This window comes from Aptenodytes forsteri, unplaced genomic scaffold (genome assembly GCF_000699145.1).
Source record: "Aptenodytes forsteri isolate BGI_AS27 unplaced genomic scaffold, ASM69914v1 Scaffold66, whole genome shotgun sequence".
NCBI classification, from domain to species: domain Eukaryota; kingdom Metazoa; phylum Chordata; class Aves; order Sphenisciformes; family Spheniscidae; genus Aptenodytes; species Aptenodytes forsteri.
The window spans coordinates 6,290,725-6,307,183 of NW_008795131.1; the positions used below are offsets into that span (position 1 = coordinate 6,290,725).

Below are 16,459 nucleotides of genomic sequence, written 5' to 3' on the forward strand. Positions count from 1 at the left end.
GGGCCATGCCCTGAAAAACACTAAGGTCTCAGCTCTCAGTGAGGGCAAGGGGAATTGGTGGCGCTCAACATGACAAGGAATTCTGAATTCCTTATTTCCTTCTCTCCTCCAGCACAAACATTTTTAAATAAGCCGCTCTCTTTGCTGAAGCGGGTGGAAAAAGTACATTCCTAAGGCAAGCTTACACAGAAATATTTGAAATTACAACAGCTGTTGAGCCCCCATCACTTTTACAGTTTTCTGGTAAAACCTTTTAAATGCCTCTCTTGATAAGGAAAAAAATCTGAGTCACTCTTTGTTCTTGATCCAGAGTAGCAAGTCACTTTTATTTGTCAATAAAGCTATCACACTTTCAGTGCCTTTTGCTAAAGCTGAGCTGAAGGTTCAATCTGAAGACATGCCTCTATTTTCAGATGTAGTCATGAATGCTGTAGAAAGTCTTCTGTAAAACAAACAAAGCCCAGTTATGACTGTTTTTAAAGTTTCAGTTTTACAGCCTTCCTATGTCAGCACTCAGTTGAACAATATAAAAAACACACAATGCAAGTCAAATAATCTGTGTAATTACCATGTACTTACTTTTATTTCAAGACTAGAGTACTGTAATTCAGAACTAGACAAACCCCCTATTTCTCACTTTGGTGTTTTCTCTCTTTAATTTACCAGGAGAGGAAAGTTTTACAGGGAGAAGCAATACCTCATTTACTGAACCAAGTAGAAAAAGGACAGATTGAGAACAACGGCTTTCAGTTTCACTTAATTAATTGGACTGAGAGGAAACGATACTGCTTAGGAACTGAAAAGCAGAGGGGGATGTTAGCAAAGAGAGAAGTGTTAAGATGCACAGCCTGTCTGGGACAGGGTGAGGAAAGAGACTTACTTACTGCCTGTGGATCAGTGCAAGCTCAACTGGAGGTATTGTCTGGCATAATTATATCAATGCTTCTACTGAATATGCAATTTTTACTATGGAGAAAAAATAGTTTTACTTCTTGTCTTCTGAAACTTCTTTAAGTCTCCATTCATTGTTGGAGCAGACAGACCTGGGACAGAACATCTGTGAAATCTTTTGTGCTGATCTCTGCTTACAGTAGGGAAGCTACTGCACTGTTCATAGTAGTATAATTTGAGAGGCAAAATATGCGTTACTCTGAGTCAAGAGAGTGAAAACATACTGGCTCTGAAGCAATGCTTGCTTAATGCAACCTCATGGGAACCCACTGTGTGTTGGAATCTAGACAGCTTTGTGATATTCTTGCTGATCTCCTTACAGTAGGGAAGCTACTGCACTGTTCATAGTAGTATAATTTGAGAGGCAAAATATGCGTTACTCTGAGTCAAGAGAGTGAAAACATACTGGCTCTGAAGCAATGCTTGCTTAATGCAACCTCATGGGAACCCACTGTGTGTTGGAATCTAGACAGCTTTGTGATATTCTGAGTATTAGCTTTTCTAGATGCACTTCCTCTGCAAAATATCCCATTGTTCCTACTAACCCAATGTAGAATAATCCTGAATGATTGATTCTATTCTAAATTTCTGAAATTCTGCAGTACCTTTTTCTCCATGGCTTGATTTTTGTTTCATCCTAGCATTTTTCAAAGATGTCAAACGTAGACATTTGATCTAGAAAAGTAAGGAACAGTTGTATCAGAGGATAATTTAACATTATATTCAACATGCAATCATATTCAGTAGGGAGGCAACTGGGCCTCTTTGTTGGGATGGAAAATTATCTAGAGCTCCATCTCTGATGCAGCTGAAATATAATCATACTATTTGCTTAGCAGGAACAGTATCAGCCTTCAGCAAATAAGGGCAGTTGCTGAAGACTTTCCAGGATTTGAGCTTAAAATTAATGGCTTGAGTCATGGTTATTATTTTCCTAAAACTCAAGCAGACTATAGGCAATGGATCTTGTTTGTGTAGATGTGAGCATAAATAGTCAATGGAATTAACAAATTCCACGCTTTACAGAGAGGGTGCACCTATGGCCAGCATTTCAAGAAGCTGTGGAATCCAGAAATGGGCACTGGGACCCCAGGCAGTGTGGAGATAAGTAGTGACTCTGTAGGTACGGCCCTTTGTATGTAGAAGGCTGACTCCAATGTGTCACTTCTCACCTCATGTTTCTGAAGGGTTGGAAGTGGCAGAAGAATGTTGCAATGGGCACAGGTCACCAGCATGTCAAAAGACTGGGTGTCTTTAAGAGCTTGAGGTGATGTGGAAAGTCTGCCTCTTGTGGGAGAGCGAAAGCCAACCTTTTTGTCCTTTGGGGGCTTAAGCAAGGTTTTGGAGGTCAATGGCTGGTCCCTTTCTTTCCCTTTGGGACGGACATCTTTCCACACCATTGCATTCTCGGAGCAGGAAGAGGGAGCCAGGGAGGAAGAAGACTGTGGTGGATCACTGCTGAGTTTTGAAGTTGACTGGCCAGCAAGAACTTTTGTCATCTTATGGGCTACACTGCATTTATTCTGTTAAAAGAGAGCATGCATAATAAAGTGAAGATTGGCATTACACCCAACTGTGTGATATGCTGTGATCTGTGACAGACATGAGTCACGGGGAGGGACAGTGAACACCACCTCACAGTGATGCTTCAGCTGAATACATTGTATCATGAAACTATAGTTTGAAGAGCCAAGACACACTGCCCTTTCTTACCTAATATATAGCTTTTCAGAGAACTAACCTGGCTGGAAATTAAGCACAGACCATTCTCTTGTTCAGTTTCAAATGTGCTTACCAGATGCTGGGAGTACTGGTCATCTGGGAATGACTTATTGCACTTCCGACAAAGATTGCCTCCAGTACCTTCAGAAGGAAAAAACAATTGAGAGAAACACAGTACTGACACTAGTCATCTAGACAGGCTGCTCAGATCCACTTATGGTCACTGGTTCTAGAGAAACACAGAATGCTGATTCCACTGGCCAAGAAGGAATTAGAGCTGTGACTACATTTTGCTTTTGGCACCACTCAAAACCAATCCATCATCCCTTCTCGCAAACTTCAGGATATTTGAAATTCTACTCCAGCCCCATGTTTTGTGGCTCAAGATGCTTCGCTCCTACCCTGGCCTAGCTAATTCTGTTGCTAAGGGGTTTTGCTCTCTATAGTTTATTTTGCCAACCATTGCACCTACTGATGCCTGTTCTTTTCTGGAATCATTGACAGGATTCATGAATTTTTTGTCTTGACATACTCTGTCTAGTACCTTAGGCCTAATAAAGCTGCTCTCAACTTCAAGAAATCAAGGTGTGCATCGCTGGCTTTATATATGAAGTAGGAGGAAATTCTAAATCGTATTTTCTCCTGTGCGACAAATAGAAAGAGGAAGAAGTGCCACTTATTTTCTGACAGAAGAAATTTCACTTCCAGGATATAAGGCAGGCATAAAAGAACATGGCCAATGAGCTACCAGTCAGTGGAACCACTCTGGCTTTACAATAACCAGCATAATAGAAAGCAACACTTGGCCCTTTCACTGTGGTTGGTTAAACAACAATCCCCTCTATCCTGAATTACTGGGAATTGTAGAGAAGGCAGGAGAGTTTTCACTGAGATTTAACAGAGTTGACCCAGTCCATGACAATGAGGAATTTTGCTTACCAGTGGGGCAAATAAATGTTGCATTAGTGGATGCTTCACTGGTTTGAAAGTTCACATCCTTATGATAGGACAGAGCACTGTTCTGACAAATATCTTTGTGTTTGTTCTGGTCTTTGTACATGATGTATTTGTTACACTCCCAACACCACTCTGTTCGGCTGGCACAGGTGTTCAGGTGTTCCTGCAGCTTGTTGAAGGGCATTTCAAGCTCACAGATCTTGCATTTCATTGCTCGTTTGTGGCATTCCTTGGTCTGCACATGAACAGAGGAAATTATTGCAAATTTTCTATCAATACTAAAAGAGGGCATTGGGTGAGAGCAACGAGTGACAATTTAAGAATGCCATCCTTAAGGGGTATCTACACAACCAAATGCAGGCTTAGCTGTATTAGGAGTTCGCCTATCTAGGCTATGTTTAATTTAGGATGATTTCAGCAATATAAGGCAAAATGGGAATCAATAGCAGTGAAGATGTTCTGTGTCAGTACAGGTTAGCAACAGAGCACAAGCCCACCTAGAAAATTCCAATACTTCAGCTACCACCACCAGGGGAAGCCTGCTGTGTCTTCACTGCTTTGGTTCCTTGAAATGGTTAGACTACAGCTAGCATGGACAGGCTGCTCTCACTTCCCAGCCTCTGCCAATTCTTTTGTGTATCTCCTCCTTAGCTGTTTCCTTGACTCTCACTTTGTATAACCACTCCTTTGGAAAAGCAAGTAATGTGAGTGTGGGGGCAGGACGGAAATGTCTTTGAGAAGCCCTCAAAGAATATCAGCTTGAGGTGCCAAGGATGAGAAAGTAATAGATTATCCCCTGGAACAGACTGTCCCATCACAACTGGATGGGCAACCACCATGAGATATACTTATTTACAAGGGGGAAAAGGTATGCCAAAACACTGCAACTGTTGAGAGGTTTAAGTTTCTTCATGGTCCAGGACAGGAGTCAGGGATTTACATGTTCTTGCTGTTGAACCCATTAGTGTGACTCTTGGTGGCTGGTAAAAGGGGTCAGCCTAGAAGGTAAAAAGTACTGCACTCCATACTTACCTCATGATGCTCCAACTGGTATTGCTGCATGCTTTGGTGACAAAGATTACATCTGACCTGCAAGCAAAACATAGAGCAGTTCATTGGGAGCATAGGAGGATGGTTAGTGCTTTCATATGTCAATACAACTTCAAGCTGCTGAGATGATCTTCCCGTCATTTTCATCCCAATCATCGACAAGCTGCGGGTGAATTTTTGTTTCTCTGTCAGGCCTGAGCTGTGTTGATGAGAATTTGAGGAAAACAGTTATCTGATGATTCTGCAGGAAGCTGTCATTCTGTGCGAGGATCCAGTTCTCAAAGGTGCCCATGTGAAATGCAAAGTGTGATGTGAAATAAAGAGGGTGTATTCAAAATTTTGACTGAGGTTTAACTTGAAAGTATAGGTCTGATATTCAGCTAGTCTAAATTATAATAGCCCCTCTGAAAACATAGGAGGTATGCTAGTTTTCTATAGGTTTGCCACGAGAGCTACTCATGTGTTCTGTTAAGTAACTGAAATCAATGGAATTGCTAAAACAATAAAACTAGTAAGACAGAATAAAAAGTCATGCCTGCATATTCATGCTTCAGTATAGTACCTCTAGCTACAGGGTTCTTAACGCTATATTAAAAATGCTATTGCCTCACTATATGAAGAGCTGATAAATTTACTCTGCCAGTTCAGTTTTGTAAAAAAGTGCATTGATGTCATAGCTTTGTACAAGCAAGGCTTATGTCAGATCAGGTACTGTCTGTCTTCCTCTAATTAAATCATTTAACTTGCGTGCTCTGGCTAATTCACAAGCACTAGGAGTATGTATCCATACCTGATCTGTAATTTGTATTGCTGGGGAAACTGAGATACCACAGTGGAAGCTTTATTTTCTTAAGCTGAGTGTGCACTAAGATCAAAAGGTGCTGTGACCAGGCCTGAAGGGTCATATCAGACCCTTATAGATTTTCTGGTCAAACAATTACAGAAGTTCAACTCTAGTTAATATAGAGCACAGCACCACGAATGTACTACTTCAGGGCTGGCAGAGCTTTTTGCTATTTGCAAGAAAACCCTGAAGAATGTGTAGCATTCCTTACCTGCTTGTGTGCTTCTGTTTGATGGTCTTTCATATCCTTTTGGGCAACTGGTTCATCACATTCTGGACAAAGAGTGAGAAACCGCAAGCAGTGGGCCTCATGGAGGGAGAAATTGGCAGCAGACACATCTCGTTTACTACCGAGCACATAAATGAGAAAGAGAGAAGAGTAAATGAACTGGTGTGGTGGGTTGACCCTGGCCAGCAGCCAAGCACCCACACAGCTGCTCACTCACCACCACCCCACCACACACACAGTGGGACAGGGGGGGAAAATAGGAAGAACAGAAGTGAAAAAATCTGTAGGTTGAGATAAAGACAGTTTAATACTTGAAGGAAAGGGGGGGAGGGCGGAAACAAGTGAAGCAAAAGACTCACTTGTGAAGCATCACTCACCACCTCCCACAGGCATATCTATGCCCAAAGTCTTGGAACAATAGCCACCTTGGAAGCAAAAAAACCCCAACCCAACCCTGTTCTTCTTCCTCTAATGCAGTTTTCATTCCTGAGCATAAGGTTATACAGTATGGAATATCTCTTTGGTCAGTTTGGGTCAGCTCCCAAACTCTTGCTCACCCACAGCCTACTCACTGAGGGGGGGCAGAGTGGGGAAAAAGAGAAAACCTTGACACTGTTCAAGCACTGTTCAGCAAAAGCCAAAACACTGGTATGTTATCAACACTGTTTTAGCCACAAATATAAAACACAGCACCATAGGGGCTGCTATGAAGAAAATCAACTCCATCCCAGCCAGACCCAGTACAACTGGTTACAATTCAACTTGTTTGTCCCTAAAAACTAGAAGTAAGTATTTGTCTTTCCAATTCATCTTAATGAGACATTTAGAGACTGGATTCTGTTTCTCATTCTCTTCTGCCGTATTACCAGGAAAACTTCTGAAAGGGACAGGGCAGCTGCTGGAGGATCCTGGTATATTTGTCCAACAATTGTTTCAGGAAAAGCTCTGGCTGTTGTTTACATTGTTTGCAGATATGGAAAGAAAAGAAGGGCCCCTCTTCTGGGTGTCATCTAAGGTATCACAAAATTTACAGCTCTTTGGCTCCCAGCAGACCAATTTAAGGTAGCCCAGCCAAGCAGCTGCTCTGTTCAGATGAAGGCTACCTCGGAGCTGAGACACACAGATGTCACTATGCTCAGTGCATTCAGGAAGAGCCACTTAAGTTTATCTGGGAAATCACTTACTTGATTTCAGTAATTGATGTGTTCACAACATTAGTGACAAGAATTGAGATACAGTTCAACAGGACTTGGGTAAGACCTCCTGAAGAAGCTTCCAGGTGCAAACCTTAAGCAGCGTGAAACTTCCATTGCTCCTCTTGAAACAGCTTCGGGATGACTGATGTGCACACCAGCTGATTTTCTGACTTCCTCTGCCAGCAGGGCCTGGGACCCTGATCCCATGGGACCTGTCTTAGGATGTCTGCCTCACTGCCCTCACTTCAGGCTCAGAGACATTAGTGCACCAGGCAACAGGCGGTGAGGTGTATCCCTGTCATTTCAAAGCCTTTACTGCAGTGGGCCCAGGACCCTGCGGCAGGAGATACTGATGCCTGACACAAGAGAGTGATGGCCGTTAGGACATGGCAGCTGGAGGTAAGCCCATGCAACCTTTCTGGCCTACAAGAGTAGGAAGACTGCCTGAAAGGACATGTACACTTCCAGCTCTGCTACTTCGAGGAGATGCGTGAGGCAGAATAGCTGATGCCATCTGGGCTTTCTGCGCTAGTCTTTGTTCCAAACTCTGACATCATGTCTGGGCCACAGAACCGGTCTGCCCAACATATTTGCTGGTCACTCAATGTGGAGGGAATGACCATGATAAGGCCACATAAATTATGAACAGCCCAACCGCAAGACAGAGCAGCCACAGCAAAAAAGCCCTGGGACAGTGAACTCTTCTAATTTTCTTAGAGAAGGTAAGTTGCCTCAAGGAAATCTGCTTCAAACATGAGGAGAAGCTTCTCATGATCATGATGGATAAGCAATGGAGTGGATTTCCTGTGGGAATGTGTCATCTCTGTCACCAGAGTTTTTAAGAATTGTTTAGAGGCATCTATCAGAAGTTTTAGGCAAAGTAGGTCTGCCAAGGAGTCTGACCAGTGTGCAGCAACTGCTTTATTCAAAGCATCCCCTACAACCTTTTAGAATATAATGCACAGGTTCTCTTTGTGCAAGGCTAAGCATTGGTTTTCCTTTGTGACCAAATAAAATTGAGGCTAAGCTCATGTTTAACCTTTCTAAGTTTGACTCCTTTTTTTAATTGCAGTGCTTCACAGTCTTTGTTCATATAATTTGCCCAATGGCCTAGCTACTAGTTGAGACACACCAAGCTATGCTACATGGCCCCTTTCAGGCTTCTATTCTATGAGAGATGGCCAATTACCCTGAAAAAAATGAATATTTTATCACTTAACTGCAAATATAGCAACAGAAAGAAACATCAGCCATGGGGGGAAACTGAAGCAGCTGCTGGGTTTGGCATGGTCCATGCACTGACTCCTCTGCCAGATACTGCAAAATTACCCACAGTGATATTATGTAAGAAGAGAATATTGCAGCATAGGAGGAGGGCTATGGAAGAAACCTCTCCACAGCAAAGTAGCAAGAAAGCAGCAACCTGGAAATGTGAAAATGCATACAAAATATTTTTGTTTACTACTCAATGGCTAGCGTACCCCCCTCCTGTCGTGTGGTTCTTCCTCTTCTCCCCCTGTTACAGGAGACCTAGGTAACATTAAGGAAAATCCTAGAAAACTCTTGAAATCCCCACAGTTTGTAGGGGTGGAGAGGGAGAAAGATCTCTTACCAATTTTTGCAGAACCTGCTCTCTTCTGTCATGATTTTTCTTTTTATTCTGCTGGATATCCTTTCTTCTAAGAGCAGAGAGGAAAAAAAAAACGAAACTGAAAGCCTCTGTTGCGGTAACTCCACCCCAAACAGCTGCTTAGCCAAAAATTCTTTAAAGGAGAAACAGCAGCATTGCCAGACAAGTATTAGTCTTTAGTGCGAGTTCCACATACAGATTAGTTTGCTAGTCCTTAGAGGAACTACGGGGTGTCAGTTTCCTTCTTTCCCAAATAAGTTTAATTTAAAGTAGCTGGTTTATGCAGCAGGCTGGGTTGCTGCCTGGAGCTGCCTGAAGCAGTTGGGGGCAGAGGTGTTCCTCTGTCCCACTGCAGCAGGGCTGGCTGACCTGGCTGGCCTCTACCCCCCAACACCCAGGCACATCAGGTTGGACGGGGCTCTGAGCAACTTGATCTAGTTGAAGATGTCCCTGCTCATTGCAGGGGGGGTTGGACTAGATGACCTTTAAAGGGTTTGACTAGATGACCTTTAAAGGTCCCTTCCAACCCAAACCATTCTATGATTCTATGATTCTATGTCCACAACCCACTGCAGACGCCTGCTGCCTGCTTGGACTAGATGACCTTTAAAGGTCCCTTCCAACCCAAACCTTTCTATGATTCTATGATTCTATGTCCACACTCTCCCACCCACTGCAGACGCCTGCTGAGGAGCCAAGTGAGCCTGTGGCTCCCTGAGGAGGGAGGCAGCAGGCTGTGGCAAGCTGTCCACCCGCCAGTGCCTCAGGGACATTAGAGGTAGCAGGACACCATCTTCGCCACTGCTTCCCCAAGAGGACTGCGGGGAGCCCTCCTGCCACCATCTCCCCTCCACGCCTGGAGTGGCAATGGCTGTGGGGAGCCCTCGGGCCCCATCACCCCTTCCTGCCCAGCACCTGTGCTGTGTGTTGTGCAGGTGTAGCACCAGCACCTGTCCACAGAGGAACCTGCAGGGAGCATGGCAGCCCTGCCTGTGAACTCACCTTTGATGGTATTTTACTGATAACCGTAACATTGCAGTCTACTAGGTTGCAGTCTGGGCAGGAGCCAGCAGAGAGGAAGAGGAAGCACCATGAAAAAAACCCTCAGGCACTGTGGTCCAAACCCAGGAATGCTGCCTTCGGGCAGCAGGCTCTGCTGGCAGCTGCCCTGCGCCCCACCACGGCTGGTGTCCACTTGGCCGCAGCCCTTGCCCGGCTCATGTCACCACAGCCACTGTTCTCTCAGCCCATCCAGGCTGACCAGCTGCAGGGGTGGTTTGCAGTGAGCAGGGAGGGCAGGGGTATGCTGCAGCCCCCTCCACCTCTGGAATGGTGGTCACGGTAGTATCCAGCCTCACAAACCCATCTTGGCCTCCCCAAGGCAATGCTGTCCCACTCAGACAAAAACAGCCAGCTAGTAGAGAGGAAATTGGCCCACCATCACCATGTGGGAGAAATCCAGCATTGATCCTCCAGTGTCACGTCACCAAGCCCAGCAATGTGGCTGCTCAGCCACGCCCAGGCTCCACTGTTTCCCCAGTGACCCTTGGACCACTTCAGGGTATCTAAGTATGTGCAAGGTGAAATCTCCAGCCTGCATTAACCAGCTTTGCCTTTTCTCCCTGGTCATATTCTGTCATGGTTGGGACTGACCGACAGCACTAGAGGCCCCAGGTGCAGCAGGTCCTGCCTGTCACTGGGCCTCAGCTGGGGGTCATACAGCTCTACATTTTACATAGGGAACTTTAGAAGAAATACAAGTTAAAGAGAAAAAGGAACAGAACTTCACATTTTTCATTTCAATGCCAACACCAGTATCTTCAGGATTTTCTGATGGAAGGCCTAGCATTTCTTGTACCTGCTACTACAGCTGATCCCTTCCAGCAGTATGACACAAGTGGCTCTTCTCTGATGTTGTAGACCCTGACGGTGTGGAACAATGAGATACAGGAGATGCAGAAAATATGAACTGACCTTCTTAGTCTGTAAAATGGGGAAAATAATATTAATTCTTCTTCTTTGCAGAGGTACTGGGAAGAATTATGCACTAGTATTTGCATAATGTATTGTAATGCCATACGCAACAGATGTCCCAGATGTTACTCAGAAAGTGGTGTGGTTCATTTCCCAGCCAAACAAGACCCCTCTGTCCCCCATTTTTCTCTGGGAAAAATAAAAGAAGAAGAAGGAAGCCCAATAAGCCATTATTTAGACGTGGGAATAATGAGTGTTTATCTGGATTTTGTAACGCAAATTATGTAATGAAGCAGAGAAAAGGCTTTTGAACAAATATGTTAATGAGATGGCAGCTAAGGGAGAGATTACAGAGTTGCCAATTCCGAATCAAATTTTTTAATGTGATTTTCTTTTGGGTTTTTTTTTCTTTTGTAGTCATTAGCCTGCACAGCATTTGAATGTGCTTTAGGGCTTCATGCAAGCTATACGGGAAATACCAATTCTAGGTCAAGAAAGCCTGATAGCAACACACACTGACTGAGAAAACCCCACTGACTCAAAATTCATAATGAGGGCTTTTATGTAGAAAGTTGTTGGGCACAGGGATTGTACTGAAAGGACTGTTCGTTCAGTGTCTCAAAAGCTTTTCTTGAAAAAATATCAGATGCTCCACTGGGAACTTATTTGAAAGATACTCCTAAAGCAACACAGTGGACTGGCAGTGGCTGGAAAGTACTGATTGGAAGGAAAACGGAAAGTAATGAAACAGTGATTTTCTCCAAATGCCGGTAATAACTTTCCATTTAAATTCTGTGTAAACCTTCCAGTGCGTAACATTATTGTACAAGACCTCTTCTAGGCATCTTTTTAAGTCAAGCATCACATAGAGGTAAGTTCTGAGCTGGTTGCTTTTTAAATGTGATTTTCAAAAGCCTGGGTGGAAGACACTTCTTTTTCTGCTAAGTCCTAGAATGTCTCAGGGTCAGTTGTTTTCATTTTTGTTTCTCAGTGTCAAGTATGATAGGTCTTACAGTCCTTGTTTAATATAATTTTGTTAAAACTTTTGTACCTCTGGGTGTTGCATGGAGCCTGCAACATGAAAGAACTTTAAAAAGAATGTGAGGAGATTTTTTGTCTTGAGAGGGAATAGCAGTTTTCTAGGTGAAATGGACTGCTTTTAAACAGGCAAACTGTACTTGTGTGCTTGGACAGCATTTGAATTAGAGGCAGAAAATATGTATATCTGTAATTAAAGGAATTAACTGCTACCTGTAAAGCCTCCTTGCCACAGACCGTTCCTACCCAGCAATAACAGCAGTAACTGGGAAGATTGGCTTGTAGTAAATAAGATATATCAGAAAAGCAGCTTCTTGGGAACGACCTAAACGACACTAAAATCTTTATTTTCCAATTTTTCCACCTGGACTGATGACCCTGGAATTCCTACCTTCCAAGAAGACTTGATTTCTAGTCCCTTTCTGCTAACCCAAACAATGCAGGTCAGCCTTTGTTAACTAGTCTTCAGCAGTGTCCCACTTCTGAGTGGAACTCTTTACAGTGGCTCACATCATTGAATCCAGTATCTGAAGTACAAAAGGGAAGATTGCAAGACTCTGTGTGTCATTTGACAACGCTGTCAAGCTCATCTATGAATTTGCTGTCTTGAAAGGTGCAGCTGTTCCTGTCCCAGCTGTTACTGTTCCCAGTCATAAGTGGCCCAGTCTCTTGAACTGGCTCTGGTACTCACTGAACACTTCATTGAACCTACTCAGCTCACTCACTCAGCAGAAAAATGTTCTGCTTTCTTTGTCAAGTTAAACTCCAATAAGCCCCAGAGCCACCAGCTGAGTAACGGCAAGCAAGTCAGGGCAGGTCAGTGGCAGCGAGCCATGAGGTGGGCTTGGCTCTGTTACTGCATCATACCCTTGGTTCTTGATATGCTTTAAAATACCTGTGTTTATTAGGGTAGAACAGCAGCAAATGGCAGCAGTGGTGTCTACTAACCAGGGAAAGGGATTCAGGTACAAGAGACCTGATTCAGCTCCTGGTTCCACTTCATGTCACCAGCCATGCCTAAGTCTCTTTGTAACACAAAGATTTGAGTTGCTTTGTAAACTGATTTGAAACTTACTACCAAGAAGAACAAGAGCAGCATATTATTCAACATTAGGGTATCAAAATTTAGGCCAAAGGCTGCTACAATCTCCTGCTTCTAAATGGTGTCTGCAACCAAAAGCTAATTTTACCTACTGCCTTTAAAGCAGTAAAGACCATGAAACCACACATCTCACATACATATTTGTAAATACTGCTCTGGTCTCTGCTATGTTCAGAGCAGTACTGACTGGAGGAAAGGATTCTTTTTTCTTGAAGGCCTGCAGTTAGTGCTCAATTAGCATGAGCTGAATTTCAGGCTGTGGGAGGTTTTTGTTTGAATGCTCTCTTTGAACCATCTAAAACTCCTCCTGCTGGAGGTTTTGCAAGCGCAACGGGCTCTCTGCAGCTTCCTTTTGCCTGGCTGTTAGACTAGTTCTGTAAAGCAAGCAGCCAAAGCTTTGTCCGCCTTCTCCTTGGCACAGTGAAGAGGAAGCTCATGGGCAAATTATGTGAAAGAGCTGCCATTCCTGTAGCACTCTCATATCCAGCCACTGCCAAATGTATCTGAGTTGTAAGCACAGATTGAGAGAGACAGGGAACAGCTGGAAGACTTGCCAAATCGAACATGCTTCTCTGCTTCTTTCTGTTGGTGCATGCTGATCCCTTAGAGAGCAGTGCCCACCCTTGGCCTGCATTGTAAACTGCTCTCTTCCCCCATTTCATCCAGTCATGCTCTCCCCTTCCTGCATCTTGACTATGCATTGCACAGCTTTTCCACCTCTTTATCTGAATGCAGGTGTCTTCTCTCTTGTCCTCACTCACTATTTTTCCTGCCCATGTTGTTGCTGTTTGCGATGGTATGTGAATGTTGTGTGGTTCTAACATCTGGATTCAGTCAACTTCTCGGCCTCCTGGTTCTTACCGTAGAGCATGAATTGACACATGTAAACCTCCAATGGTTTATAAAATAGTGATGGAGGTATCTTAAATATGAAGTGTGCAGTGGCAGGATGGCTTGAGCAAGGGGGTAACAAGGTCAGAATTTACCTTTCAAGATTACAGGTTCAGTTCAGTGCAGGACTTGGTCCTTGCTGCTCTGCAACAGCCAGCTGCTTTGCTTGGTCTTAGCTGAATTCCTAGCAGACTTCCACAGGAACTGTAGTTGGCACTAATTTGATTTCTCAGCAGAGTCAGCACAGACATTTTTCATGAACAAATATTTCACACACACTACAACAAACCAACCTGCTCTCCTCCTGAAGCAAACCTCTAGAAAAGGAGCCTACTTTTGCAAAAAAAGTAAAGAAATAAAAGTTGTTCATGTCGATGGTCACGCTTAAGATTTTTCCCCGCTTTTGCTTTAGGCAAAGTGCTGGGAATGATCAGCCTTTAAATTTAGGTTTCTAAACTCAGTTTATCAGTGCTGGTCTTGATTCATGAAAAGATTAATTGCTTAGTTTGGGACCTGGGTCTCAGATAAAAACATGTTCAGAAAAAGGAGATTTAGACACGCTTTCTTTCAAATCTGGACTCAATGTTTTTCCTAGATCTCCCTCTCTCAGTCAACTGGTATTGACCAGGCAGCTCCACCGGAAGAAGTGGAAAGTGGGTATTTATCTCTAAGGGTCAGGTACTTGCTGGTCCTGATTGACACCTCCCTGTTTTCCTCCTTTGCTCCTTCCTTTCTGCTCTATAATCTCTTCGGAGGCCTGCACCATCTTCTCATCCCTGTCCCAAGTCAGCTGTTCTTAAGAACCCTAGAGAACATTGTGTTTCTCGCATCCCTCCCCTTCTCCTCCCAAAGGTACACCCTTCTGCTTGACAGTTGCTATAATGCACAGCAGAAGAGGGTACTCCAGTATCTTGCAATCTGATTTCCTATTATTCAGATGTTTGTTCTTTTTTGTGAATCCTTTTTTTGTTTTGTTCCATATCATAGAATGTACTTTGCGTGGCACACTGAAGGCAAGTTTGCAATAATTCTGCATAATAAGGAAATATTGATTCCCTTCTCTGTATTTGACAAGAGGACACTGAGGCATGGACTGGCTAATTGAATTGCCCACAGGAGTCCCTGATCTCATCCCTAGGTACAGCAAGCAAGTCTCCTTTCACAGGATTAGTCCATCTAAAGGTATCAACACACGTTCATGGCCTGTCTCTTTATTTTCTCTTTTCTGCACTGCATCTCATTTAAACAAGAAGACAGGAAATCATATTTGCACTGGTGTATCAAAGCGAACCTTAGTACAACTCCTTTAGAGTTAACTCTGCATTTTCTTATTTAAGTGCTTGTAGTCCTTTTTCTTTGTTGACTAGGGACCATTTTTTCATTGGAGACGGTCCACAGGAATGCAAGTTTTGGCCGATTCCCCGCTTTCTGCTAGGCTTTGCGCTGGTGTGAAGTTTCCTCTGTGTTGGTAAGTTACCCAGAGGGACTGCTGCTAAAGGTTTGAAGATTTGGAATCTGTACAGATCCGGTTGGCTACTATTTTCCTTAGTGGACATTCACTGCTTTTACAAACAGAACAGTAACATTGGAGTGTCTTGTTTTGAACTTCTGTCACTCAAGTTCCTCTGGTCAGCAGAGGACAAATAGTGCAAGCTGTAGTCAGAGCTCCCTCATTACTTGCTGTGGAATCTGAAATTCTTTATTTCTGTGAGTAACTGCTTGGTAAGACTGTACTAAGAGACTGCAGGATCAAATTGTCAAGATATAATTTATGCTGCCTTCAATTTCAGGTGGCTGTTGACATCCCAGAAGCAGAACATAAAATATCAACAAATTATTAAAATTAATTTAATTAATTTAATTAATTATTAAAATTAAAAAAACTAGATATAAGGAAGAAATTTTTTACACTGAGGGTGGTGAAGCACTGGCACAGGTTGCCCAGAGAGGTGGTGGATGCCCCATCCCTGGAAACATTCAAGGTCAGGTTGGACGGGGCTCTGAGCAACCTGATCTAGTTGAAGATGTCCCTGCCCACGGCAGGGGGGGTTGGACTAGATGGCCTTTAGAGGTCCATTCTAATCCAAACCATTCTGTGATTCTATGATTCTATTTGTCTTCAGTCTAGTTTCCAGTCCCTCCAGTTGTTCCTTTCTGCCATTTTGATAGTCTTGCCACCCTTTTGGTAGTGCCATCACTCCTGATTCTGATTCTGTGGCAACACTGTAGACCAAATCACTGAAATGAACGACATTAAAAACAACCTTTCAAGTTAACCTTTCTGGGTTATTGTTAACCCAGGTCACAGACACACAATCCCTCACAAAATAATAAGCAGTGAAACACAGCCATGCATGCCTGCACAGACCTTTGTTTTGGGGAGACCCCCACTGTGGTTTTAACTCTCTATTTCCATAAAGGAGCTCAGTCCTTCCTCACCACTGTAAATGAGTGAGAGATGACTCTCCCTTGGCATCATCAGCACCTCCTGAGAGTCCAGCACCTGAGAGAAGCCGTGTGTCAGCACTTTGGTCCCTGCATGTAATATGCATTATGAGAATCTGTGCTTACTGGCAACTTTCTGTAGGCACTATGAGCAGGGAGATTTTTCTTAAAACATTCTCACAACTGGCCTGCTAGCTTGATACGCAGCCATTAAGCAGCTTTCCTTGTTCATGGAGGGTCTGCAGAAGCACGAGCACAGAGGTGGACATAAGGAATGGGGAAGTGGGAAACGCCCCATGTTATGTCCCGGCACCCATATGATGGAGCGGGCTGGCGGATTCTGACTTGGTCCGGATCAGGCTGAGGAAATCTCCCAGGTGTCAGACAGGGGTTGCGGGCACCGTGTTCTCCAGGGCTGCTGCCGCCGGCC

General features: G+C 43.8%; 2 protein-coding genes across 2 annotated transcripts in view; one reads left to right on the forward strand and one right to left on the reverse strand.

The window, feature by feature from the left end:
• Nucleotides 1-305: 305 nt before the first annotated feature.
• On the reverse strand, nucleotides 306-8,655 carry XAF1 (XIAP associated factor 1). The gene is made up of 8 exons (XM_009278279.2): nucleotides 8,562-8,655; nucleotides 5,736-5,871; nucleotides 4,663-4,719; nucleotides 3,613-3,865; nucleotides 2,747-2,814; nucleotides 2,262-2,474; nucleotides 1,557-1,626; nucleotides 306-442 (listed from the first exon to the last, which is right to left on the reverse strand). The coding sequence occupies exons 1-8, from the start codon at nucleotides 8,591-8,593 to the stop codon at nucleotides 420-422; spliced, it is 852 nt and encodes a 283-aa protein (XP_009276554.1). The 5' UTR covers nucleotides 8,594-8,655; the 3' UTR covers nucleotides 306-419.
• Nucleotides 8,656-11,229: 2,574 nt separating this feature from the next.
• SLC13A5 (solute carrier family 13 member 5) overlaps nucleotides 11,230-16,459 on the forward strand; it is a 19,874-nt gene continuing 14,644 nt past the window's right edge. Inside the window, exon 1 of the mRNA XM_009278280.2 lies at nucleotides 11,230-11,323. Within this exon, the coding sequence (XP_009276555.1) occupies nucleotides 11,318-11,323 (6 nt within the window). The 5' untranslated portion in view covers nucleotides 11,230-11,317. The remainder of the gene's footprint in view (nucleotides 11,324-16,459) is intronic.

Coding starts and splice junctions, on each gene's coding strand:
- XAF1 (XM_009278279.2), bottom strand. CDS start 8,593: ATGACAGAAGAGAGCAGGTTCTGCAAAAATTG. Junction 2,475..2,746: donor ACCAGTACTCCCAGCATCTG/GTAAGCACATTT, acceptor CTCTTTTAACAG/AATAAATGCAGTGTAGCCCA. Junction 443..1,556: donor ATCAAGCCATGGAGAAAAAG/GTACTGCAGAAT, acceptor TTTGTTTTACAG/AAGACTTTCTACAGCATTCA.